This window comes from Salvelinus namaycush, chromosome 3 (assembly GCF_016432855.1).
Source record: "Salvelinus namaycush isolate Seneca chromosome 3, SaNama_1.0, whole genome shotgun sequence".
In the NCBI taxonomy this organism is placed as follows: domain Eukaryota; kingdom Metazoa; phylum Chordata; class Actinopteri; order Salmoniformes; family Salmonidae; genus Salvelinus; species Salvelinus namaycush.
In genome coordinates, this window is record NC_052309.1 from 56665909 (window position 1) to 56693645 (window position 27737).

General features: G+C 43.4%; 1 protein-coding gene across 1 annotated transcript; it reads right to left on the minus strand.

Annotated features, from left to right (window-relative positions):
- Window positions 1-2: 2 nt before the first annotated feature.
- On the minus strand, window positions 3-26742 carry LOC120033350 (sarcoplasmic/endoplasmic reticulum calcium ATPase 1-like). Its single transcript, XM_038979653.1, has 24 exons — window positions 26625-26742; window positions 25253-25270; window positions 22128-22210; window positions 19870-19974; window positions 19305-19443; window positions 16772-16852; window positions 16183-16268; window positions 15735-15890; window positions 14775-14916; window positions 14337-14503; window positions 11193-11281; window positions 10921-11023; window positions 10552-10683; window positions 10166-10291; window positions 9774-9992; window positions 9483-9594; window positions 9043-9266; window positions 8632-8852; window positions 8151-8353; window positions 5538-5623; window positions 4515-4648; window positions 3667-3784; window positions 2930-3047; window positions 3-353 (listed from the first exon to the last, which is right to left on the minus strand). Exons 1-24 carry the CDS (start codon window positions 26740-26742, stop codon window positions 316-318), a joined length of 3018 nt encoding a protein of 1005 aa, XP_038835581.1. The 3' UTR covers window positions 3-315.
- Between the last annotated feature and the right edge of the window lie 995 nt (window positions 26743-27737).

The following is a 27737-nucleotide window of genomic DNA, read 5'->3' on the forward strand; positions in this document are numbered from 1 at the left end:
CATTCTCTTTCAATACAGTTTTATTTTTTAAGAATAGTCAGAATAATTTGAATATATTGTTCATGTTCATAACACTTACCTATATATATTAACTTTATTTCAATACATACACAGAAAAGAAAAAAAGTGTTTATTTGCACGTTTTTTTTGTTTTGTTTTTATAATTTTTTTCTGGTGGCTTTTGTATGTTTCATTCTTTGAGCTTGTCAAAAAAAAAATCGCACTTCTAGTGACGGTCTGCGCTCTCGTTTCTGGGAAGCGCTTCCACCGTTTCTCTTCTCATTCTTTTCTCTCCTTTATACTCCTCGTGTTCTTTTAGTCCCACTTCTTGCTTACTAGATTGTCATCAGCAACTGCATGGGAAAGAAAATGGCTGTCATTTTCAGGGTATTGGCAACCGGATGAGGTAGGACTAGACTCAAGTCCCAAATTGAGCACTAGCCCCCAGGGATCAATTTGGAGGATAGGTATAAGCAATATGGGGAACATTGCAACCCAGCCTAAAAACGACCATATTTTTAATAATACAACCCTTTTAGATCTACATGAAGTACTATTGATTGATGTGGAGTTGGGCATGCATCTATTGATAAATGATACCAATATTTTTACTATGTCCATAAAAAAAACTGACTTTTCCATACAATCATAAGCGTATGTTGACCATAGTTAAATGTTGATGTTGGAAATGTTTTATATTAACAAATTAAAATTGCAATGGCTAACCTTGTCCCCAAGCACGATGGTGGAAGAGTCTACAAAGGCAATTACTACCTAAATGTGACATTATAGCCATAAAATTAGACAAACTTTAAGCAGTATGGGGATACATAGAAACCTGTAGGAAGACACTCACACATAGACTTTAGTGAATACATGTAAGACTGGGTGTTATATATATTATCAGTGTAAATTCAGTGTTGACACCATCTGGACACAAAATACAAAACCATTGATTCATAAACAAAGTGAAAACAGGTTGGAAGGGCGGAGTAGCCAAGGCAGTGGCAGGTATAGGAAAGGTGGGGTTGAGGGCGATGAAGAGATATGAAGGCACTTGATAGGAAGGTAAATAATATTAATCATTATTATTATGAAAGACTTCACAATTAAATAGATTCATATTTAGAATTGAAACAAGTATGAAAGTCTGGATCAATGTTCACTCTAAGCTGTTTGCGTGCGCGGCCACACACCACCTCCAGGACTGCCGTGCAGAAGAAATGCCAGCCCGCACAGAGATGCAAGAGATTGAACTTCACTATCAGCCACTTTCAATGCAACAAACCAAAACAAATCTAAGATTGAGTCTGTGATTTTGTTGTCGGCAGAGCCACAGCTAGCCTAGGCAGCCGGTAGTGGGCTCTGGATCGTTTCCTCAACTACAGTACAGTGGTGGAAAAAGTACCCAATTTGTCATACTTGAGTAAAAGTAAAGATGCCTTTTAATAGAAAATTACTCAAGTAAAAGTGAAAGTCACCCAGTAAAATACTACTTGAGTAAAACTCAAAGTATTTGGTTTTAAATATACTTAAGTATCAAAAGTAAATGTATAAATTATTTATAATTCCTTATAAATAATGGTGCCAGATGGCACCATTTAAATTATTATTATTTTTTTTTAAATTACGGATAGCCAGGGGCATGCTCCAACCCTCAGACATAATTTACAAACGAAAATAAAAAGTACATAATTTTCTTTAGGAATGTAGTGAAGTAGAAATATAAAGTTGTCAAAAATATAAATAGTAAAGTACAGATACCAAAAAAAACCTACTTAAGTAGCACTTTAAAGTATTTTTACATCACTGCTACAGTACACATTTTCCCAGGTTTTTTCGGACGGCCCACCATCAAAGCTAGTTAAGGAAAATTATGCCTTTGCAGCATGAATGGAGGATGCTTTATGTACCAGCCGGCCCACAGGGGACACAAATGTATTACTGACTGGGCACATCAAATCCTAAAAAATAGTACCGATCAAGCGGCCACTATCGGCTGCCGGGGTTAAGCCAAAGCGCATCGGAGTATAATTCTATTGACGGGTAGCGCACGTGTGGTGTGCGCATTTGATATTCTTTGCTAGTTAGCGAGTTATTAGCCCAGTTATAGGTAAGTATTGGTGTTACAAAGCCTCATGGCAGCAACCAGGTTTTCCCTCTACTCTGGCCTTGCGCCTGTCTAATTACCACACCTGTTCCCACTGAACTAATTGACATTCCTGCACTATTTAAGCTGCAATTTCCCCCCCTAACATTGTTGTGCTGGTGATTTTAAATTGGGTGGCCATCTTGCTTTTGTTCTTTCTTTGTTGTGCGTGACTGACCAAAAACCACAACAATTCCAAAACCTCCAAACAACCCAGTGTGCTTTGTGTGTGCAATAAACTCAAGTATTGGATTCCTGCTCCATCTCCTCATTCCTCTAACATCCTGACCAATGTACAATAGCGGTAGCAACAGTCCTAAACCAAATTTACAGTCCACCCTAGCGCCTTTTCTTCAATTGGTCAGCAATGGGGTGTTACTGCTTCCTACAAGAGCATCATGTAAAAATGTTTTTTAAAAGACTGCATTGAACACCCCATATAGGCTACTGTAGGCTATATCATAGAAATCAAAATTGTGAAAATGTTATGGCATTTCCATAATTGGTTTTGTTGGTAGGCCACTCTGATAGGCATATATTATGCTCAAATAGCCACGATATCCTATTGGCTGCTGTCCAAAATTGCAAGGGTACAGCCTCAGTGTTCACTGTAAACGCGTGCCGGAAGTTGCACAGAATTCTCACAACATTCAAGTTTCCACTCGCAAGACCTGAAATTTGCCCAGGGCCCAAAATAGAGGGAACATTTCTGTGGATATTAACAGGATATTATTACAAGGAATAATATAGATTTAATCGATAACAGATGTGTGTCCTTACCCTCCAGGTAATTGCGGGCCACAAACTTGAGGACCTCGTCAATGAGGATGACAGGGAAGGAGAGCTTGAGCACCACCATCCATTTCTCCACGTTCAAGTGGGTCAACTTAAAGATCATCTGCAGCGGAGAGGACAGGCACATTTCAGACACGTATTACATACTACTACTTAGTTATCACATACTCTTACGGCTAGATTCAATCCGATCTGCCCTTTTCGGCTATGCACCTTTTTTAAAAGCAATGTTTCCGCGTTTTGCATAGACCACTCACTGTAAACGCTGCATATGTAGGCTCAATCGGGAAATTCCCTTTAAATGTCAATCGCACTATAACGGCCCAGATTGAATCTAGGCCTTACTCAGTTGTCCAATACTCTTACTCAGTTATCACTCTTAGGGCTCTATTCAATCTGTATCGCTGATTCATTACAGATTATGTGATAGAAATGTTCAGGTAATTTACGATTGAGCCGACATATGTAGCGTTTACCGTGAATCCGCCGCTAACGCGGGGACATTGCCTTTAAATTTCAATCACGCTCTAACGCTGAATACCACAGTAAAGGGGAGTGTATAACAATAATGTTTGACTGGGAGAGAGAGCGAGAAGTAGACAGAAGGCGAGAAAGAGAGGCAGAAGGAGATCGAGAGAGTAAGACAAATAGAGGTGGATGTAGGATCAAAACTAGTGGTCATTGGAGCCGGAGGGTTGTGGTGCGAGGTAAGGCAGACTTACGGGCATGGGGTCGACGTAAATGATCACGAAGTGGAGTGACATGGAGAGGGACATGGCTCCAACCAGCCACAGGTTGCTCCAGGGGGGCATGCGCAGCAGGGACTGGTTCTCAGACAAACTGGGAAGGGGGGGATGGGGCGGAGGGGTTACGTAATCCACGCTGGCTAAACACTGTGTGTGTGTGCTGAGATGTTTGGATCCTTCTTGAAATGTAAATTTGATTTGTGGATCCAAATAAAGCATTTAAAATGTATGTGTTTATACACGGTTATCCACAGAGGTGTGTGCCAAGAGGTGTGCAGAAGCATGTGGGGATCTGAGATTACATGGTGAGGGATGGAGGATAATGTTTGTTCTGCACGGTTAATCTAAAATTACTCTTCCAATTTCTTTGGGGTTACACTACACTTTCAATGTAATAGCTACTTCTGAGATTAGGCTTTCATATCATACTCTTGATACTCTGTGTTTTAGAAACACACTGTTATAGAAGTGCTATAATTTATAAACATAAGTGTTTTATATAACTTTACTGTTCATGTTCTACCTCTAAGTTGATATACTGTGTGTGTATCAATAATTACAGTGCTAACAAACTACCAATGTTGCAAGTTTTGAGGACCCAGATTAAACCTACTCCTGTCCTGCACTACAACGCATGTCAAATGGATAATCTCCATTGAAAGTGCTTTTTTTAGTCAAGGAGTAGGCTTAATCTGGGACTGGGAAACAGGCCCTTCATGTTATGCCTAATTGAATCTTGCATTTCTACCATGAATCTTCAAACATTGCTTTATATTGAACCAGGCAGAAACCAAAGTTGCTTCTAGCTCTAGTTGCAGTCTGACCTGTTGAGGGCATTGCACATCTCGATGGTGACCAACACAGACAGGGCCATGGTCATGGGCGGAGCGGCCTCAAACACCTCACAGTGGACGCCGACAAAGTCCTCGTTTTCCTCGTGACACTGCATGAAGTGGGACTGAGGAGAAAAATCAGAAATTAGGATGGAACCATTTACTGGATTATCACAATCATTCACTGTACATTTTTGCTAAGTAAGAAGTTTAAATGTAGATCCTAGTGAGACCCTACACCTAAAATGAAATATCTCCAAGATTGATGATGATCACGATGAAGGTCTTTGACCATTAATGTATTTTAAATGAGGATCTCTTGATGATAATTATGGTTTTAGACCAATGACACAACATATATGAATTTGTAACTGCAGTGGCACTTTTGTACTTTGTATGGTTTCTTTAATTATTTGGTGAAGCCAAAGACAAATCTGTACATTGTGTTGAGTTTTTTAAATTCTAAAAAACAATAGTTGATTAGTATCTGATACAGGTGTGCTGGTGCTGGGATGGGACAAAAGCCTGCACACCCAGTAAAGGTGGAGACCACTCCCTGTTCTACAGAGTCTTGTACATCCCAAATGGCACCCTATTTCTATAGTGCACTACTTTTAACCAGAGCCCTATGGGCACTATATAGGGAATAGGGTGCCTTTTGGGACACAACCTCTGCTCTACTCACCAGACTACATTTTTGCTCAATAACTCATTTAAATGTAAATCCTAGGTAGCCCGTAGCCCCAGGATTGTATAGGAAAAAAAATAAAAAAGATATATATATTCAGATCTACATGGAGAGCAATGAGCTAGGCCTAGGGTTCCGATTGGTGATGCTACCAAAGATGTTGGATTTTAAGATGAACGACTCAAGCCGTTCACCATTGTCTGCTTAAGGGGGTGCCTCTCCCATAGACACCAATGAGATAGCAGTCTGCTTAGTTCATTGACTTCCATTGAAAGAAAAATGTGGGAGGTCTTGCTTCCTCTTCCGTATCTGATGCTGCTACTCACCAGCTGGTAGAAAGACACGCCAGGGCCGTCGTCACTGTAGAGGAACCACCAGGCGGCAGCAGCAACGGTGGCAGCACCGACGTAGCCTGGAACACACACCACAGGAAGTCAGGTAACATTGATCTCAATTATAATTGGTCCTATTTGATTTCCTTTTTCTGTTGGAAGTATCAAGATGAGACGATGATATACTTTGTTGTTTACTTGTGTGAAAATTTGCTTTGCATCACTTTTAATTAGTTTCTTTTTTTAATCTACTGTGTTCCTTTATCACGAGGATGTACAGAAACAGTATAACATGAATTTGATTATTGCTTTGGCTTTAGTTTGTGTCCCACCACTATGCCAATAAAGCACTGCTCAATTTGAATGTGGTGTTGTAGAGAGGGGGGTGTCTACGCTGTACGCCAGTGGAGGCTCCTCAGAGGAGGAAGGGGTGTTTTTTGTTGTTGTGAAACAGTTATCCTTTTTAGATAAAACTATACTAAATATATTCACGACACCAAATAATGGATTAAAGGTCTACAGTAGCCTCAACAGTACTCTGTAGGGTAGCACCATGGTGTAGCTGTAGGACAGCTAGTTTCCGCCGTCCTCTGACATGTTTTCCACCCAATCAAAGGATCAGAGAATGAATCTAGTACTGAAAGCATAAGCTACAGCTAACTAGCACTGCAGTGCATAAAGTGTGGTGAGTAGTCAACTCAGAGAGAGACCGACAATAGTTGAACAGTTTTGAACAAATTCATTTCTTCAAAAATGAAGGCGAAGTGAGAGAGAGAAAGCTAGCTATTTCATTGCATATTTTTTTTCACTTCCACTTACTTCGCTAGTGAATGCAGCTAATTACTTTAGCCTACTCAAACACCCGGCTCAAACAGAGAGGGATGCTATGTTAGCTAGCTAGCTTTGGGTATCCAACACTGGAACTCTTCTAAGTCAAGGTAAGCTTTTGGTTTTATAAATGTATTGCCACTGGAGCCCCCACCAGTGTAACTGCTAAACAGCTTGCTGACTGTACTGTGTGATTGTATCGGGTTTACTAATGCGTTAGTTCTAGTAGATATGTTGACTATGACATTAGATAATATGGTGACAACGATGTAGGCTGTGTGTAGCGGTTATGATAGGAAGGTTTGGCTTGGAAAGTATTTTTTCGCCTGGTCACAGACAGCTGATGTGTTGTGCACTGAAGTCCACAAGCGAAGGGAACTGTGAAAGGAGGTCGATCACGTAGATGCGAGAAGGATATATACTACAAGAAAAGTAATCATGCTGTTTGTATGTGGCTGCTATGAAAGTGAACTGTGTTTGATCAGGGGTATATTCATTCCGCCGATTCTGTTAAAACGTTTCTTAAACAGAAGCAAACGGAAACAAAATGGGGACAAACCTGAATTTGTCCAATAGAAACTCTCGTTTGTAACGGTTGGATTAATGATTACACCGTAGATCAGCTAGATGCAGGCAAGAGTGTGCAAGGCGGTATTGAACGTGTCACTGTCACCTTGATTACTCAAATTTCTCTCGACCTCTGCACCTACATTGTAAACTTCCATTCATAGGCTATGTTGTAGAAATCTAATGATGCGTGTAGGGAAAATGTGAGTATCATGTAGTAGCCTAAACCTATCGATGTTACATTGAGCTGAGGGGATGGAATATAAATGAAAGTTATCCAATATGCTGTAATAGAAATAAAGCCATGCTCATAATTTTTTTTTATTGTCCTCCCTCATCTTAAATGGCACCGACCACAACTGCTGCACCCCCATTGTTGGGCAAAGCAGCAGTAGGTGAGGGTTGAAAGCTCTAAGCGTTTGACGTTGGGTCAGGGTTGTATTTAGATTTACGACTGAGCCAGGGATAGTTCAGGGTTGGAGAGTCAGACATAGCTTCATGAGATAGAATTAGGTCAGAGATGGATAGTGAGCATAGCGTCTATGTTGAACCTGGAACATGACTCTGTTCCAATATCCGCTCTAGCGTACTACATAAGCCCCATTTCTAACTACTGCTAACAGGTCCCATGTGGCTCAGTTGGCAGAGCATGGTGCCTTGCAACGCCAAGGTTGTGGGTTTGATTCCCACGGGGGGCAGGTATGAAAAATAAGTTTCTCTGGTTAAGAGCGTATGCTAAATTACTCAATTTTGTTCATGTAAAAAATGGGTTATTTGACCGGATCTTGTTTGTTTACACTTGGAAGATCTGATTACAATCGGATCACAAGGAGTCTTTTAATCGTCTACACCTGTCTAAAAATGTGGACACAATTAGAATGTGGACAAAGGATGCATGTTAGCACCAGGTATAGACGGGGCTTTAGACACAATATCCACCATGGCATACTATTTAGAAACAACATCCACACTAGCAAACTACTTAGAATGTGGCAATGTATTGGTCATGCATTCACAATGGTATTCTAGTGACCCCAACGGTTGTTGAAGGAAAATGAGAGGAGGAAAGCATAATGGCCAGTACATTTGTAATTGTTTTGTTTTGTATTTATTGTTGTTGATGTGTTCCTGACTTCCCAGAATACATTTCCATGCAAATGGACAATAAAAGTGTTGTCATATTATATGGTATGGTATCTTATCCTATCGTACCTCCGATGGCGAGGTATCTGAAGAACAGCCATCCAGAGATGAGGGGCTCCTTGGGGGAGCGGGGCAGCTTGCCCATGATGTCCAGGTCAGGGGGGTTGAAGCCCAGGGCAGTGGCAGGGAGACCATCAGTCACCAGGTTGACCCACAGCAGCTGGACAGGGATCAGAGCCTCGGGCAGACCCAGGGCAGCGGTCAGGAAGATACTGAGAGAGATGGAAGGATGGATGAGGAGAGCGAGGGAAAGAAAGAAAGAAAGAAAGAGAAAACAAAGAAAGGAGAAGAGTAAGTTTTGACTAGAACTGTGTGTGGCAGTCATATTGATGTTCTTGCTCACGGTGGTGTCTTGACAGCCAATACAGGAGCGTGACCAAGTAGTTATGGTGCTACTACAGTGAATCTCTGTCTTCCCTCTAGATTGGCATTCAACCACGGTTATGTCTGTCGCGATGTGGTCACTTCAACCCATCCCCCGAACACTCACCAGACGACCTCACCAACATTGGAGGAGATGAGGTAACGGATGAACTGCTTCATGTTGTTGTAAATGGCTCTGCCCTCCTCGACAGCTGCCACGATGGAAGAGAAGTTGTCATCAGCCAGGACCATCTCAGAGGCAGACTTGGCAACGGCAGTGCCAGAGCCCATGGCGATGCCGATCTCGGCCTTCTTCAGGGCGGGGGCATCGTTCACTCCATCTCCAGTCTGGTGGAGGAAGAGAGAAAGAAGGAAGAAAAGAGAAGGTAGAGAAGGAGGATGACTGTTAGTGATGTGTTCTGTATGATATGAATCGTATTTCCGCAAATATTCCGTTTTTTGTAAATTGGATGGTTGTACAATAAGCTTTTGAGTTTTGAATAGGAGTGTCTCCTCTGTTCCTGTTCCCTCCCCTCACCATGGCGGTGATCTCGTCGAAGCCTTGCAGGAACTCGACGATCTTGGACTTGTGCGAGGGCTCAACGCGGGCATAGCAGCAGGCCTTGCGGACTGCTTTTTTTTGCTCGTGGAGGGACAGATCGTCAAACTCACGGCCAGTGAAGGCTCGGCCAGTAGTGTCCTCATCCTCGGTGAAGATGCCAATACGACGGCAGATAGCCACGGCTGTTCCCTTGTTGTCACCTGGGAGGGAGGGAGAGAGAGAGTGAAGTATTGTTTTTTCTCCTCAATTTATTTCAGTCCTCTCTGAGACCACCAGAGTGAAATATAATGGAGGAAAGACAACCAACGGAGAAGAGGTAGATGGATGGAAACAGTGGGAGTGATAAAGGTTTTCCAGAACTCCTGGTTGGAGGATTCTTGGAAAAGCACCAGATTTTTGCAGTCCAGCATACTGACCAGTAATCATGATGACCCGGATGCCGGCAGCCCTGCACAGCTCGATAGCTCCAATGACCTCCTTACGAGGGGGGTCTAGCATGCCCACGCAGCCCACGAAGGTAAGGTCAGTCTGAGGACCACAGACAGAGAGAGAGAGAGAGGAGACGTAGGGTAAGTGCTTCGGATGAATTTAGAAATTCCAGTAGTACTGTTTGTATTTACCTAGTAACTCAGGAACCCCTTTATTTACCTGGAAATTAATACAGTAGGTACTTAAATCCGCCCCCTCCCCCCTCTCTCCTTTCTCACCTCGTAGTCGCCGAACTTGGTGGCGTCTTCGAGGTTCATCTCTTCTACGCGGAGGGGTGTGTCGCGGGTGGCCAGTGCCAGGCAACGCAGGGTGTCACGGCCGGTACCCCACTCCTTGATCACAGCCATGATCTTGTTCTTGACAGGCTCGGACAGGGGCACACGGGTAGTGCCAACACGCACATATGCACACCTCTCAATAACACCCTCGGGAGCGCCCTAGGGAGAGGGTGACAGAGGGAGGGAGAGAGAGAACGGTCAGGACTCAAGGAGCATTTTGGAACTTTATAAACAATCACTGCAAGATTGCTATAGAGATTATTGATATGACAACGTCACTGGGACCTTTACTCTGAGCATTTCCATAGAGACTGTTGCCGGTGTTCTCTCACCTTGACGAACATCTTGTTGCCGACAGCGGCCTTAGAGGACTTGGCTGGGGAGCAGAACACTGACATGGACTTCCTGTCTCTGGAGAACTCCAGGGTGAACTCCTTCTTCATCAGCTGCTTGATCACCTGGGAGAGAGACGGAGAGGACATGGGTTAGAGAGGGAGGGAGGAGAGGGTTTAGAAAAGGAGGCAGGCGTTAGAGAGGGAGAAATGGGAGGTAGGCTGGAGAGGGGAGGGAGGGAGGGAGGAAGGAGAGGGATGAGAGGGGGAGAGGGGAGCCAGATGGAAAAGAGGGAGGTGAGAGAGGGTGGACTGGAGAGAGGGCAGAAAGGGGGAGGAAAGGAGGGATAGAGGAAAGGTGGAGGGAGGGAGGAAGGAAGACTTACAGAGCAACAGGCGTTGGCTCTGTCGGGCTTGGACAGGCCGCGCACTTCAGTGTTGAACACGTTCATCTTCTCAACCAGGCAGCACAGAGCGGTCTCAGTGGCCTCGCCCACCTTCTCATAGATGCCCTTAGACTGCAGGAGAGAGGGAGAGGAGAAAGACACTATCAGATCTGGGCTAGACTAATACACATATCAGATCTGGGCTAGACTAATACACATATCAGATCTGGCCTGACTAATACACATATTAGATCCATAAAATAACAGCTACACATATACAGATACTGAGTGCTGACACAGTACCACACACACACACATGCACACACCCAAACTCACAAACACACACACATATAGAAAGCTTCTCCTTACATCGTTGTAGTCCAGAGAGGAGTCATTGCACAGAGCACAGATGGTGGACAGCTCCACCAAGCCATCATACTGGCCACACTTCACTAACGCACCGTTCTTAGTACTGAGAGAGAGATGGAGAAGACAGTAAGCAGGTGTGTGTGTGTGTGTGTGTGTGTGTGTGTGTGTGTGTGTGTGTGTGTGTGTGTGTGTGTGTGTGTGTGTGTGTGTGTGTGTGTGTGTGTGTGTGTGTGTGTGTGTGTGTGTGTGTGTCCATGTCCAGCGATACTCACACTTCTCCCTCAGGGGTGTACTTGGAACCGGAGATGTCGAAAGAACCCAGAGAAACGCTGTCTCCCTCCACTTTGTCAATAATGAACATCTGGAACCACATCACAAAGACACAACACACACTACTTAACTATGTACTTTAAAAAAAGCCAACTGAACCAATTTCTTAATCAGCGTTATTTTGTGAGTTGGGTGGACTTTAGAAGGACAATAAATTGATCTAATGTGTGTGTGTGTGAGTAATTTTTGGAGTAAAATGACAAATTAATGTTTGCCTTTGGAAGGCTACAATGTATGTTGGATCTGCTGCAGTATGTGCCAAATGTTGAGCATACTCACAATCCTATTGCAGTTGGCTGCCTCACAATTAATTGTACGTTGAATCAACAGACTATGCTTGAGGTGAGCTGAATTTAAACAAGCTTGATGAGTAAAATTACAAAATGTATGTTTGCTCAAAACCACTGAAAACGAGAGCCATCATTATCCTATTTTCCAGCATGCTTTATTGCAGTTTGAATTTTTCAATACCTGTGTTTTTGCTTTCATCAAGTATTCATACCCCTTGACTTATTCCACCTTTTGTTGCTACAGCCTGAATTCAAACTGGATTAAATTGATTTATTTTCTACACAGAATACCCCATAATGACAAAGTGTAAACATGTTTTTAGACATTTTTGTATTCGTCAATTTCGCACTAGCATTTTCCAGCCCTAATGCCATGTTCTAACATCAGCTCACTGGCGTTGTAGGGGAGGGGTGGCCATATTTGAGGTGTGTCCTTAAAAACACGTGCAAAAGTGACAATTTCATGCAGTGCTAATGAGAAGTTTTAAGACTCACAAAAGCAGGTCTTCGCAGTAATGCAGTTGATAATTGCATGGATTTTGAGAGCAGAAATGCAGCCTATCCAGCCATGAAGCACAGTGAGTGCCCATGGAATAGAGATGTGATTTTATGCTGCTGAATCTAGTATTTAGAAACATAAACTATTGGTTTCATCACTCTTATGGTGATGAAGTAAGCTGCTAAATGGCTCAAATGCAATGCAAATTTCATCTGCTATTTCCGGAGTGCAAATATGATCTGTAGGATGGTTCCATAATGTTTATAAACATGACATTTGCCAGTAGTATAATGGTGTGGACTTCCCCTTTCTCTTTATATTGGATAGTTATCCAGCACCTGTGAAAAGTTTGGATGTGCATAAAACCCTCCATAGTCTAAGATGTATGTATTATGCCCACAGGGAGCAATTATGGTGCCTGTAACTGTATTTAGACATAGCTTATTTAAAAGAAGTCGTTGTTTCGTTTTTATTAGAATTTGATTAAAATGATACACTGTCTTTTTAGGCCTTATCAATAGCCTAGTGAATTTAATCTAGTTTATGACTACCTTTGGCATGTCCATGTCCAGACTGCAATTTATAGTAGGCCAAGAGCCCCTATATCAGTGCAAATGCTATAGCCTATTTAACAATGTATTTCCATACTAAAGCAATGCAATGCTTAAATAAACAGTTCGACTGCAAATATTTTCAACATATGTTGCAAATATGGGGCAGGCTATTTAACAAAATAGGTGATAACGGAGTAACATTCTAATTGGCGTTGATAACAACACAATACACAAAAGACTGTCAATACACAACTTGAAGCGACCACATATTTAGCCATGGATCACGTTCTGATTGGCCAGCAAGCCTCGACACACCCACAACTGGTTTATTTATCAAAACCCAGCCCTTTCGCGCCACCGCCAACAACTGTGCCTGTAATTATGGTGGTGAAAATAGCACAAATATTTCTGACACACCCCTGAAACTATAGTGCTACTGTCAGTGCTTAGATTTACCACTGCGTTAGATTTGTTGAAATAGAGCCCATCAACTCAATTTAATGTATTTTAAATTCAGGCTGTAACACAACAAAAATGTGGAAACAATCAAGGGGTATGAATACCTTCTTAAAGGCACTTATTGGTTGATTGGCTGATTACACAAATAACGTACACTGAGTGTACAAAACATGAGAAACACCTTCCTAATATTTAGTTGCACCCCCTTTTGCCCTCAGAACAGCCTCAATTTATTGGGGCATGGACTACAAGGTGTCGAAAGCATTCAACAGAGATGCTGGCCCATGTTGACTCCATTGCCTCCCACAGTTGTGTCAAGTTGGCTGTACAGTATGTCCTTTGGGTGGTGGATCATGCTTGATACACGGGGAAACTGTTGAGCGTGAAAATAACAGCAGCGTTGCAGTTCTTGACACACTCAAACCGGTGCGCCTGGCACCTACTACCATCCCCCGTTCAAAGGCACTAAAATCTTTAGTCTTGCCCATTCACCCTCTGAATGGCGCACGTACACAATCCGTCTCAATCCTTCTAAAACCTTTTCTACTCCCCTTCATCTACACTGATTGAAGTGGATTTAACAGGTGACATCAATAAGGGATCATAGCTTTCATACTGGATTCACCTGGTCAGTGTTCCTGATGTTTTGTACACTCAGTGTACATTTTCAGAAACGAATCCAATCTGTTAGTAGTTGGACGTTTTGCACCCGTTACTGAGCTGTCTGTTCCAATGTATATGACTTAGGTAGTCTCATTAATCAGTCTTCCCTACCCCGGCAGTCATTCTCAATGCAGGTTGCAGGTGAAAAAACGTTCCAATTGCTGGATATCCTCACTCTGGATTCCAATAGGAATTACACATCACTTTGCAAGCCAGTATTGAGGTTTGAATCAATGTACAACTATAAGGCAACCAGCTGCATTAGGATTGTGTGTCTCCTCAACATTTGATCAACAAAAATCCACATATTTTTTTTACAGTGTCTTGGATCTCTGATGTGTGTGTGTGTGTGTGTGTGTGTGTGTGTGTGTGTGTGTGTGTGTGTGTGTGTGTGTGTGTGTGTGTGTGTGTGTGTGTGTGTGTGTGTGTGTGTGTGTGTGTGTGTGTGTGTTTGAACGCAAAGCGCACATGTGCATTTGTATGTGTTTGTGTTTGTACGACGTGTGTGTGTGTGTGTTTGTACGGCGTTTGTGTGTGTGTGTGTGTTTGTACGGTGTGTGTGTGTGTGTGTGTGTGTGTGTTTGTACGGCGTGTGTTTCTACGGCGTGTGTGTGTACCCACCTTGGTGACACACATCTGGTTAGTGGTGAGGGTGCCAGTCTTGTCGGAGCAGATGACGGAGGTGCAGCCCAGGGTCTCCACAGAGGGCAGGGAGCGGACGATGGCGTTCTTCTTGGCCATACGGCGGGTACCAAGAGCCAGGCAGGTGGTGATCACAGCGGGCAGACCTGGGAGGGACATAGAGGGGGGAGAAGGGGGACAGATGGTAGAGAGAGAGGGGAAAAGAGGGTTATTAGTTATGCAGTAAACCATGTTCGTGTTCTTGTGAATTGAAACCTCTCTTGAGACCTGAAGACTTCCATTAGTTTTGCTACATAGGCTTTAGCCCAGGTTAACACAGTCTTGAGGGTGATTGGTTGATTGACTTTTGTCCACTTTACTTTGACCCATCTAGACTTTTTAGATTAGATTAGTGCTAGTCCAGTATCAGTGGCTCACCCTCAGGAATGGCAGCCACAGCCAGGGCCACAGCGATCTTGAAGTAGTAGACAGCCCCACGGATCCAGGAGCCTCCATGGACAGGGTCGTTGAAGTGGCCAATGTTGATCATCCACACGGCAACGCAGATCAGGGAGATGACCTGTTATGGAATAGACAACCACAGGTTGTCAGATGAAGCCTGGTTTAAAAATAGATATAATACAATTGTCATCATTGCACTATTGGTTTCCTTACATTATAAGTCTATGGACAAGGTATGACTTGGTTTTATTTCCCTGTCACTGTTTCCAAATGCTTACGTTTTACCGTTTGTGGCACGAATCCCACTGTCATTTTGTAATTTGGGTGAACTATCTCTTTAAAATGTATCAAATCAAAACGGGCAAAAATTGGCTTCTTGACCATTTTAAGGCCGTGGGGAAACTCATCTTGTCAAGTTGCAACAACTAAAGTAGTGTAGTGTAGTAGAATTGTAGTAGTAGTAGTAGTGTAGCTGTAGTAGTAGTAGTAGTAGTAGTAGTGTAGCAGTAGTAGTAGTGTAGCAGCTGTAGTTGTAGTAGTAGTAGTAGTGTATTAATAGTAGTGGAGTAGTAGTGTAGCGGCAGTAGTAATAGTAGTAGTGTAGCAGCAATAGTAGCAGTGTAGTTGTAGTGTAGTAGTAGTAGTAGTAGTAGTAGTAGTAGTGTAGCAGCAGTAGTAGCAGTGTAGTAGTAGTAGTAGTATAGCAGCAGTAGTAGTAGTAGTGTAGTAGCAGTGTAGTAGTAGTAGTAGAGTGTAGCAGCAGTAGTAGCAGTGTAGTAGTGGTGTAGTTGCAGTGTAGTGGTAGTATAGTAATAGTATTAGTAGTGTAGCAGCAGTAGTAGTAGTGTAGTAGCAGTGTAGTATTAGTAGTGTAGCAGCAGTAGTAGTGGTGTAGTAGCAGTGTAGTAGTAGTATAGTAGTAGCTGTCTGTCTCACCTTGGAGAGCTGCTCTCCGAACTCGTCCAGTTTGGCCTGCAGGGGGGTCTTCTCCTGCTCTGTCGCAGCCATCTGGTCGCGGATCTTCCCAATCTCTGTAGAGACACCAGTTGCCACGGCTACGCCGATAGCCTTGCCTGAAGCAATGTTGGTGCCCTTGAGGGACAGACAGAGGAAGGGAGAGAGAGGGGGAGAGGGAGCGAGGGAAAGGGAGGGAGAGAGGGGGAGAAGGAGAGACAGAAAGAGAGAGGGGAGAAGGAGATAGTGGAAAGAGGGAGAGCGAGAGGGGAAAAAGAGGGAGCGGTCAATGAATGGCTGTAAGGGTGGAGGAGATAAAGAGTAGAAGAGTGCAGGAGTGTGGAAAATGACAGTTAGGCTGATGGAAAGATTCCGAGATGGAGGAATAGAAAGATAGATAGATGGATAAATATATAGGAGAGTCCCTCACAGAGAAAAGCATATTCTTCTTGTCCTGGTTGACAGCTCTCATGTCTGGGACAGCATCGGTGTGCTTGATCACACTAACAGACTCACCTGAGCGAGGTGAGAGACAGAGAGGCAGATAGAGTGAGAGAGTTTTACAACAAAAACGTTTTACATGTATTTATAATAAGGGTGTCAAAAAAAGAAAAACATTTAATCAAGTTAACTCTCAGGATTTTATTGCAAATTCCAAATGTAATTTAACATTTTTCCATACAAAAAACATTGCAAGAATATTGACGTCTTGATTTTGTCTAAAATGATGGTTCGCCAAATAGGTTTATTTTATTTTGGCCAAATTGACTGTACTGAACCTCAATGTCAACTTGTTTTTACATGGCATTGTAGATTTCAGCTGTATATGTTATGTATTTTGGATGTTTTCAGGGTATTTTCAATGCTTTCAGACAATGCGGGGGGGAAAAAGAGTGCACTAAAATGACAAAAAGTGAACTCGAGTTAACTGATTAAAACTCTGTCAGCCCTCGTTTATTTCCATTGTGGTCTTGTAAAGAGGGTTAAGACTCACAGACTGAGTTGATAATATTACTCACCAGTGAGGATGGACTGGTCAACCCGCAGAGTAGTAGAGTTTATTTTGACGAGTCTGATGTCAGCGGGGACTTTGTCACCAACTGGGAAAGAAAGAGCAAACATACACAATTTCAGCTCCAAGTAGCTGTCTCAACTTCATGCATATACACACAAACTCAACTCCACGTCAGAGTTCATTTCACGTATGTTCAAACATAATTACCACATTGGAATTCACAGTCTTTATCACAATCAAGGTTTTCCCTGGTTAACATTGTGCTTAGTCTGACTTTTTACAGTGTATTCTGTCCAACGCACTGCTTTTTAACACTGTCATAATGTCACCATTTGACATCTTGACTCTTCAGTATGGCAAAGTAGAGAGAGAGAGAGGGTGTGAAAGAGAGAAGGAGAGAGAGAGAATTGATCATGGAGAAAAGGCCCGTCATCCAACTAGTCTTGACTCTTGAGGCTAAGTTTATTAACTACCAACCCAACAAAGCCTCAGGACAGCACTCAGACAGTCTGGTCCAACCACATTATAACCAAACAAAAATACAATTATATTACCTATTCGGATAATATTTGTGCTATTTACTCGTTGTAACAACACTGTACATAGTTAATAATATAACATTTCAACTTTTGCGTGTTTCATTTGAACTGTTTATTTGTGATTGCCAAAGCAAGTGACATACACAATGTAAAACATTGCTTCCCATGCCAATAAAGACCCAATGAATTGAAAGTACATGCCAATAAAGAGAGTGAGAGAGAGCCTGACGTGACTGACTAGTCTTAGAACTGTGGATGAATAGCAACACTGAAAGCTGACCCCACAGACAGACACAACGAGAGGGAGAGAAAGACAGAGGGCGATATGGAGCGAACAGGTGTATGGGAGAGGGAGAGAGAGAGAGAGAGAGAGAGGGTGTAAGAGAGTGAGATAGATAGACATGTGTGAGTAGTAAGCACACACGTTATCGCTCTCTCAAATTCAACATCAAATTCAGATTGCTTTATTGGCATGAAATACAATTTGTAGATATTGCCAAAGCAGTATAGTGGTACAGCATTTCAGTACAATGAAATGAGGATAATGAAATACAGTTAATTTCAGTAGTAATAATAACAGTACATCTAATCATGTATACAGGTACAACACTACTGCTGTTGTATTGTGGAATCTTCGGTCAATTTTTTATTTTTATTAAATAAAAATAGGATTATAAAAAATAAAAATGGCTAATAAATAAACAACAAAATGTGTGGATGATGGTTACACTGTTTTACTGTCAATTACAGTATATACAATGTATTTAACTTTCTCTCTCGTTCTCTCTATACCTCCCTCTCTCTTACCCTCTGATTGCCTTAAAAGGACCCACTGTCTCAAGGACACAAGGGCAGCCACTCTCCCTCCCTTCTTCACACAATGACACTTAGTCATTGTCATACACTCTCTATCCCCCTCGCTCTCTTTCTTACCCTCTCAAATACACACGTGCACACTCGTTCACATGTCCAAGCCACACATCTAGTACATTGGTCCAGGTCCCGTGTGGCTCTGTTGGTAGAGCATGGCACTTGCAACGCCAGGGTTGTGGGTTCGAAAGAAAACTTGTATGCACTCTTTGGATAAGAGCATCTGTAAAATGACTAAAATGTCAAATATAAATGTAATGCATTAATTATAGTGTTTGTTCTTAGATCACCTGCTAAATCTGGAAATTGTGCCTGCAAATGAATAACACGCATTAAACATTAAAATGCGCCCTCATTAGTAAAATCTGTCCTTTTATCTATACTTGGATCAGATTAGCCAACCCTAAACCTAACCTTAATCATTAGAGGGGTAAACCAATCTGACCCAGGACCAGCCGCTGGTATACATCCCAAATATCACCCTATATCCTGAATCGGTGGTTCCCAACCTTTTTCAGTTACTGTACCACCAACTGAATTTTGCTCTGCCCCGAGTACCCCTGAAGTACCCCCTTGTGTGCATTTTACCAGTAGCCCTATGGTGTCATGAGTCTTCTCAAGTACACTCTGTGGATAAGCCAAGTACCCTCAGGGGTCCTGGGGCCTACAGTACATAGTGCACTACTTTTGACCAGAGCCCTATAGCTTTAAAGTGAATAGAGTGCCCTTTGCGGTGTGTCTGTCAACCAGTAGACTGACAATATTCACTATGGGTATTAGGCCTTGTTTGTTTGTTGATTTATTTATTTATTTTTGGGGGCGGGGATAATAGCAAACCCTATAGACGTGATGTCCATCTGAGAGGATTTGACAGATTCAAGCACTTTGACATATTTTGTGACAAATTGTAGAATTTGTGATAAAAGTTGTTGTAAAAAGGGCTATATGCTTTAATCTCCATACCTTCATCTCTGATAGGCCAGGTAGATTTTCTCTCGATTACATCAGATCTACATTCATTTTTAGTGGCTTGTGGGTATTGGGGCTAAGGGTCGACTTGGAACTGGGCCTACAACTCTTGGGCCGGCTGGGGTAGAAGTTGCCCTTGGGCACAGATCTGAATCTTACCGGACACCTCCACCACATCTCCAGGGACGATCTCCCTGGCCTTGATCATCTGGACGTTCTTCCTGTCCGACCGGTAAACCTTCCCCATTTCAGGTTCATACTCCTTCAGAGCCTCGATGGCGCTCTCTGCATTGCGCTCCTACAGGGCAACAATAACCCCACAGAACATCAGTTCCTCCTATTCCTCCTGACCTCCCGTCCAGAAGTGTAAAGCCTGACTTATGCCAATATGCCCACCCCCTACACCCGTCACATCCACCCCCTCCCTGTTAGCTCGTCCCATAACCCCCTATGTGTGAATCCTTGTACATAGTTTCCAAATGACCACCACAAGGCCAATATGGACCCGCTGCTTGTGGCTTGCGGTAACCCGATCGTCCCTCTGTATTTTTACTGTGGGATTGGGGGCTGCTGCATTTCCCCTATAACACCCCTCCCCCCACCCCGCGGTTAACACATTCTGACCCTGGGCGGGTAAACTAATGCATGTGATGTATTATGTGTGTGTGTGTGTGTGTGTGTGTGGTGTTTGTGAGCGCGTGTATGTGTGTTTCCACTAACTGACCTGCCAGACTCCAACGATGGCATTAGCGATGAGAATGAGGAGGATGACTAATGGTTCCACGAAGGCTGTGACTGTTTCCTCACCTTCCTCAAACAAGGCCAGCACCTGAAAGCGAGAGATAGACAGAGAGGGAGAGGGAGAATTTATGTTTATTGATAATGGAATGGAATGCATTTTTATGACACTTGACAGTATGCACCTATATCAAAACACTTTTTTTCCACTCTATGCCAGACTTTTTCTGTCTGCGTGTCCGTGCACATGTGCATGTGTGATAGAGGGAGTTTTTGTGTGTGTGTTTCTTCACGTGTGTGTATGCGCTTGCGTGTATGTGAGTGTAACGAGTTGTTGTCACTGGTCTGTTTAGGAAAGGGGCTGTGTTGACATGGACACAGATCAGTTCTGATCCACTGAAGCAGAGTGAGAAGCAATCTAACCCACAGAGAGAGACAGATATCCCTCCATTATTGTATACAGCCATCTATTATTCTTTATTCCCTATTCCCTTCTCTTTTACCTTCTTCCATTGCCTCTCCCTTCTCCACTCTGTTGTTCCTTAGTGCAAAGATTTAATTCTTCCATCCTCTTTTCTCTTTCTTTCTTTCTTTCTTTCTTTCTTTCTTTCTTTCTTTCTTTCTTTCTTTCTTTCTTTCTTTCTTTCTTTCTTTCTTTCTTTCTTTCTTTCTTTCTTTCTTTCTTTCTTTCTTTCCATCTTTCTCTCTCTCTCTTTCTTTCCTTCTTTCTTTCTTTCTTTTGCTTGTTTCTTTCTTTCTTTTCTTGTTTCTATCCATGTATTCTCTTATTCCCTCTCTTTTAAGATCTCTATATCATTCATCCTCTCTGTCTTCTCTATTCTAAAAGATACTGCATTGAAATCCATTGTAGCCTCCTCACACGTACCATACTATCATAGAACCCTTCCATTCCAAACAAAAGTTCATTTGAAAGTACATGAAAAACATTACAACAATATTGCCAATGCGTTTATATATTTAAACAGTATATTCACTTAATAATATGTCATTCATAAATGCATAATATAATCATTACAGTGTCTTCCTCAACCATATACTGTTATGTACCTATCATCTATCGGTTTGTTTGTCTTTGTAACAATCAATGCCATTGTGCAATACTATCTCTCTCTTGCGCTCTCGCCGGCAATCCTTCGTTCCTTTCATCCCTGACCTTTGTGGAAGGATACAGTTTCTCGGCCTGGCTTGAGACTTTCTTAAAATAACGCGGCCTCTCTCCCCTCGCGCCCTCTTGTCACAGACATACACGCACGCACGCACGCACGTACGCACACACACACAACATGCACACACACACACACACACACACACACACACACACACACACACACCATTCTTTCTAAGGCCATAATGACAGCTGGACAGGGACAGAGTGTAAAGGGTTGGGGGGGTTAAACATTGTGTCACCCCCCTACCCCAAAACAGATTTGAAAAGAGAGAGTGAGACAGGAGGGTGGAGGGGAGACAACAGTGAAATGAAATAGTGAGAGAGAGGGATGGGAGAGGGATTCCTAGAGTGAGTGAGCGAGTGTGTGCGTGAGTGAGTGAGTAAGCGAGGGAGGGAGAGAGGGAGGACATCAATCCATATGAAATATAACCTGACGGGTCACAGCATGTGTTCTGTGTGTGTGTACGCAAAGCATAATTGACCTGTGTGTGTACAGTATGTGTCTTTCATTGTGCAGGTATGTAACCTTGTGTGTGTGTGTGTGTGTGTGTGTTAGCTGTCAGTGTCCTCTCAGGGCCTCTGCCACCACGCACAGCTGCTACGCTGAAACATTTACCCATCCTGCGCTGGGGTAAGGAGAGGACGTGGAAGGAGGAAATTGACGGGAAGTGACTTCACAGTGACCTTACAGGTGCTAACACCAACAAACACATACAAACACCCAAACCTATCGACCTGTAATGACCCTACCCCACTTGTGGAGATCTGAGAAGACTCAATAGGTATTATCAATACATGAATATCTTCCCCTTGCTCTAATTACACCAATCATTGAGGAGCAGACCAGATGACATCACTTTGTCTTATACCAATGAAGCTAGGAACAGAACATCTAAAGTCATTCACCATTCTAACGCAACAATGAATCTAGCGACTAGGAGGTCATGTCTTTACCTTGTCTTGTGTCATAACCCTGCAATCTTTCGCCTGTAACCCATAGCAATATCTATACGCCATAGTCGGTCAAAATCAGTGACAACATTTTGTCTACTTACAAAAGAGATGCAGGCAGCCAGCAGCAGGATTCTGACCAACAGATCCTCAAACTGCTCTACGACCAACTCCCAGATGGTCTTACCTGAGAGAGAGAGAGAGAGAGAGAGAGAGAGAGAGAGAGAGAGAGAGAGAGAGAGAGAGAGAGAGAGAGAGAGAGAGAGAGAGAGAGAGAGAGACAGAGAGAGAGAGAGAGAGAGAGAGAGAGAGAGAGAGAGAGAGAGAGAGAGAGAGAGAGAGAGAGAGAGAGAGAGAGAGAGAGAGAGTGTTAGAGAGAGAGAGAGAGAGAGAGAGAGAATAATGTCAGTATGTGTGTGTGTGGATCTGTGTGTGTTGGCAGGAGTGTATTAGCACAATACAACAATAAAAAAAACTGCCAAATGAAATCGCAATACTACTATCTCACGATTGTTTTGTGTGGTTACACATGCAGACAAATCAGACCTAAAGAGGAGTGCACTCTTCAAGACACTTGCCAACATCATGCAATGTGGAAACCAACAGAAATGTTCCCTAGCAACGTGCATGCCCGACGGACCACCTGAGGATCTGTCTTTTTCAGCCCCTCCGTATGAGGGGTGCAAAACCTTTTAACTTAAATCTCACTCGATTGATTGTTTTCATTTTACTCCTGCGATTATTTCATACTCTTGCTTGTTCCTGTCGTTTCCCCCCCCCCCCATCCAAACTATAGTTTGGATGTCTTCACTATTATTCTACAATGCAGAAAATAGTAAAAATAAAGAAAAACCCTGGAATGAGTAGGTGTGTCCAATCTTTTGACTGGTGCTGTAAGTGAAATCATGTAGTAAGCAAAAAAGTGTTAAACAAATCTAAATATATTTTATATTTGAGATTCTTCAAAATAGCCACCCGTTTGCCTTGATGACAGCTTTGCACACTCTTGACAAAGCTATCATCAAGCCTAAGATCACCATGCCAAAGCCAAGAGTCGACTGGAGTGGTGTAAAGCTCGCTGCCATTGGACTCTGGAGCCATGGAAACGCATTCTCTCGAGTGATGAGTCACGCTTCACCATCTGACAGTCCAACTGACGAATCTGGCTTTGGCGGATACCAGGAGAATGCTACTTACCCAAATGCATAATCCCAACTGTAAAGTTTGGTGGAGGAAGAATAATAGTCTGGGGCTGTTTTTCATGGTTTGGTCTAGGCCCCTTAGTTCCAATGAAGGGAATCCTTAACTCTACAGCATACAATGACATTTTAGACGATTCTGTGCTTCCAACTTTGTGGCAACAGTTTGGGGAAGGCCTTTTCCTGTTTCAGCATGATAATGCCCCTTTGCACAAAGTGAGGTCCATACAGAAATGGTTTGTCGAGATTGATGTGGAAGAACTTGACTGACCTGCACAGAGCTCTGACCTCAACCCCATCAAACACATTTGGGATTAATTGGAACACCCACTGCGAGCCAGGCCTAATCGCCCAACATCAGTGCCCAACATCAGTGCCCAACCTCACTAACGCTCTTGTGGCTGAATGGAAGCAAGTCCCCGCAGCAATGTGGTCTAAGGCACTGCATCGCAGTGCTAGCTGTGCCACTAGAGATTCTGAGTTCGAGTCCAGGCTCTGTTGCAGCCGGCCACGACTGGGAGGCCCATGGGGCGGCGCATAATTGGCCCAGCGTCATCCGGGTTAGGGAGGGTTTGGCCGGCAGGGATATCCTTGTCTCATCGCGCACTAGCGACTCCTGTGGCGGGCCAGGCGCAGTGCACGCTGACACGGTCTCCAGGTGTACGTTGTTTCCTCCGACACATTGGTGCGGCTGGCTTCCGGGTTGGATGGGCATTGTGTCAAGAAGCAGTGCGGCTTGGGTTGTGTTTCGGAGGACGCATGGCTCGATGAGCGATGAGACAAGACTGTAACTACTACCAATTGGATACCACGAAAAAAAGGGGTGAAAAATACAACAAAAAACAACAACAACAAAAAATGTAATTAATGAGGCAGTCTAGACAGTGCAGGTGTTTGGTTGTTGCAGCCCTGTACTCTCCCCTATATGTAACTCTGTGTTGTTGTATGTGTCGTACTGCTTTGCTTTATCTTGGCCAGGTCGCAATTGTAAATGAGAACTTGTTCTCAACTTGCCTACCTGGTTAAATAAAGGTGAAAAAAAATATATATATATATATATGTTAATGTGTAATATATGCAAATACACCCAGTGTATTTATGCAAATTAGGCACATATACGTTCCCTTATTTTAACACACAAAAAAATCGCTGATATAATAAGAAGATGTATATATGAGTGCACAGGATTAGGCATAAAGTTAGAAATGTGGTTAAGATTAATGTTACGTTTAGGGTTAGGTTTAAAACACAGGAGGCTGCTGAGGGGAGGAAGGCTCATAATAATGGCTGGAATGGAGTGAATGAAATGGTAACAAAAACATGGAAACCGTGTGCTTGATGTGTTCAATACCATTCCATTTATTCTGTTCCAGCCATCACTATGAGGCGGTTTTCCCCAATTGAGGTGCTACCGGCCGCCTCTGGTTTAAAATCAGATTTTTAGAAGAGAAATTGTAGAAATAGGTGGGGTTTATGACTTTGTGACTGTGTTAACTAGTAATAACCCAACTTAAGTTTTTACTTCTGGGTTTTTGAGGTTTTGTGTGACAGATGGGATGGGTAAGTAAGGACACAGATCTGTGCATAGGAAGATCCTCTTCTTTCAGGGTATATGACAAGTTTGACAAGAAGAGCAATCCCATTCACGTCCTGCCCTTCCTTCTCTCTGAAGTGTGTGGCCACTCCCTGTCAAGCATCGGATTGGATAAGAAATATGGCTACTCTACACCAACCAATCCAATGATTTTAAACCCTAGAGGGGGCGTATACAGAGATAAATGGGCAAATCGGAATGTCTGGAGGGTTTGTGATGACAGATGTCACGATGGCACGACTGACAGGAAGTCCATCATCCCAGGCAGGAAGCAGAACAACAGGTGTGTATGTGTGTGACATGGTGGCAAGAAATAAAGAGGTAGTGTGACTGATGGGATGTGTAACCTCCTGGACATTGGGACGGAAATAGGAGTGTGTGTGCAGACCGACCACAGACAGGTGCGTGAGGGGCAAAGATAACGTTGGGAACTCACCAATCTCAGCTGGCAGCTCTGTAAAAGGGGAAAGCAAGAGACAGGAGATTATTACCATAGCATTGCTATTTGCTACTAACATTGCTAATTGAGATCAGCATTAGGCCTACTACCTCTAACTTTGATAGCAGAAATGCTAATTATACACTGATTAAACGTAAAGGACCAGATTTACTAAGCCTTTGTTTCCACCTGTTTAACGGTCAGATCAGGTCATTCAAAATACAGGTGCAAACTTTTGCACTTGATACAAATGCCTATAATTAATTAGCTAAAAACCTTTACTTAGCTCATGTCATCCACCTTTTGATTGATAACTTACGTCAGGACCGAAATCTCTCTGAACTCATTTCAAATCTTCAAATTATGCAAACAACAAAAACGTGAACAAACCGAAGAACTGGTATTGCGCAACTGTGATTCTCCTTTATTTCTAAAGGGTCAAACTAAGTGGTTTTCTTGAGCAAACGTTTGCAAACAAGTGTTAAGGGCCTTGGTTTGTCCCCGGTCGGCCCTACAGTAGCCATAGCAAACCGCTGTCCTTCTCACTGACCTCTGATTGGTTAGCCAATCAAAGCCTTGAGTCTGTCATTGCTTTTCATTGGCTGGATGAGACAATGACTATACCAATGCTTCATATCATGATTTAAGCATTGATGGCCAAGAAGAAACATTTTTGTAAAAAATATTATCATAAGCCTCGTAACTTTACTTTTGCCTCTGTATATCAAGTCTGATGCTTAGCCACTCAATGCTATTATCAAGTGTGCTAACTGCAAATACACTAAACTAAAAGGACTGATACAACAGTTATGCAAGTAGAAGTTGTCATGAACTTCTGGAATCCAACCAACCACAATAGAGAGCCTGTACTGGACTGATCACAAACTACACTACCCAAGCATCCTTTGGTGCCGCTGACCTTCAAATGGCATCTGCCGCACCATCACAAGGTCACGTGAACCATTTTGGTTGCCGCGCGCCAATGTGTCAGTCAGCCAGCCAGCCAACGGCCAATCACAAAGAGTCAACATCTGACCTTCCCCTCTTCATAACCAAAACAAAGACTAACTATTGTCCAAGCCAGTGGAACACCTGTTACTGTCTGTATGTATGTATGTATGTCTGTCCCTCCATCGCATTCATCCTTTCCACAGCATTTAGGACCAATGAACCCCATTTTGGGTCTGAACCTCTACACCCAACCAGATCCTCCTCCTTTTTCTCCTCCTCTTTCTCCTCCTCACCATCATCTTTCCAACAAGCCCTATCCCTCCTTTTATCCACCTCCATGTCCCTCTGTCCATCCCTTGGTTTCTCTATCCTTTTCCATCAATCCATCCATCCATCCATTTCAGTCTCTCTTTCTCACCATTGTGACCATATCTGGCCAGGTTCTTCTTGAACTGTTCTGGTGTGAGGCCGGTAGTCTGGTCGACACCAAAGTATGACACGACCTCTTCCGGCTCTTTTGCGTGCGCATTCTCCATCCTCACCAAACAGGAGACGCTTCAGAAGAAGAGAACAAAACAAAGACACGTTTAGGACACGTCTATCCGGTAATGCGTGGCTCGGTGCAGTAGGTAGGTAGGTAGTTCTCCAGTTATGAGGTTTTACAACCAGAGAAATGATTTGTTACCCATCACTTTATAAAAGTGTGGGATTGGGATAAAAACGGTCAACCCCCTTCGTTCTCTCTCTCCCCTCTCTCTCTCTCACAACTCTCTCGCTCACCTCTCCGGCAAACTGGAGCCCTGGACTGACAGAAAGTGCAACCTGGCACAGGCTCTTGAAAAGTTTTATACAGACACAAAAGTGGTGCGATTGGTGCTCTCTCACCATGCGCCTGCACCGCATTGGCTGAGGGGAGCAAAGGTGGGTGGGCCGGGAGGGTCCTATGGGGGGGGGGGGGGGGGGGGGTCACGCGTGAAAGAATTGGTCACCAACTGCAGAGGGGGTCCGCTGTCTGCCGTCAAACTGAAAATAAGATATGTTTTTGGATCGAGCATGGTCAGTAGAACAGGGAGGGGTAGATAGGGGCAGGGGTGCTTTGAATGAGAGGTAGGGGGCATTGAATGATGGGTCCAGTGTGGCAGATAGGACAAAGGGGGGGGGGGGGGGGGGGGTACAGAGAGAGAGGTAGATAGAGATAAAGAGAGAGGGGGGGACAGAGAGAGGCAGAGAGAGAGAGAGGGGGGACAGAGAGGGAGGCAGATAGATATAAAGAGAGAGGGGGGGGGGACAGAGAGAGGCAGATAGAGAGAGATGGGGGAGCAGAGAGAGAGGGGGGACACAGAAAGAGGCAGATAGAGAGAGAGAGGGGGGACAGAGACATAGAGAGTTCTAAACTTCCTTAATAAGCACAATGTCTTGAGTAAAAAACAAATTGAATTTATACCAAAACATCGCACAACCGATCAAATTTCCACCCTAAACATCCTGATAGAATAACATGTCCACCACAATAAGACCAAAGTGTGTGCTC

Excerpts from the sequence above, each read along its gene's own strand:
- LOC120033350 (XM_038979653.1), bottom strand. The coding sequence starts at position 26,742 with ATGGAGAATGCGCACGCAAAAGAGCCGGAAGAGGTCGTGTCATACTTT. Across the intron at positions 8,853-9,042 it reads TCGACGAGATCACCGCCATG|ACTGGAGATGGAGTGAACGA; the intron begins GTGAGGGGAGGG and ends TTCCTCCACCAG. Across the intron at positions 3,785-4,514 it reads ATGTGCAATGCCCTCAACAG|TTTGTCTGAGAACCAGTCCC; the intron begins GTCAGACTGCAA and ends CCCCCTTCCCAG.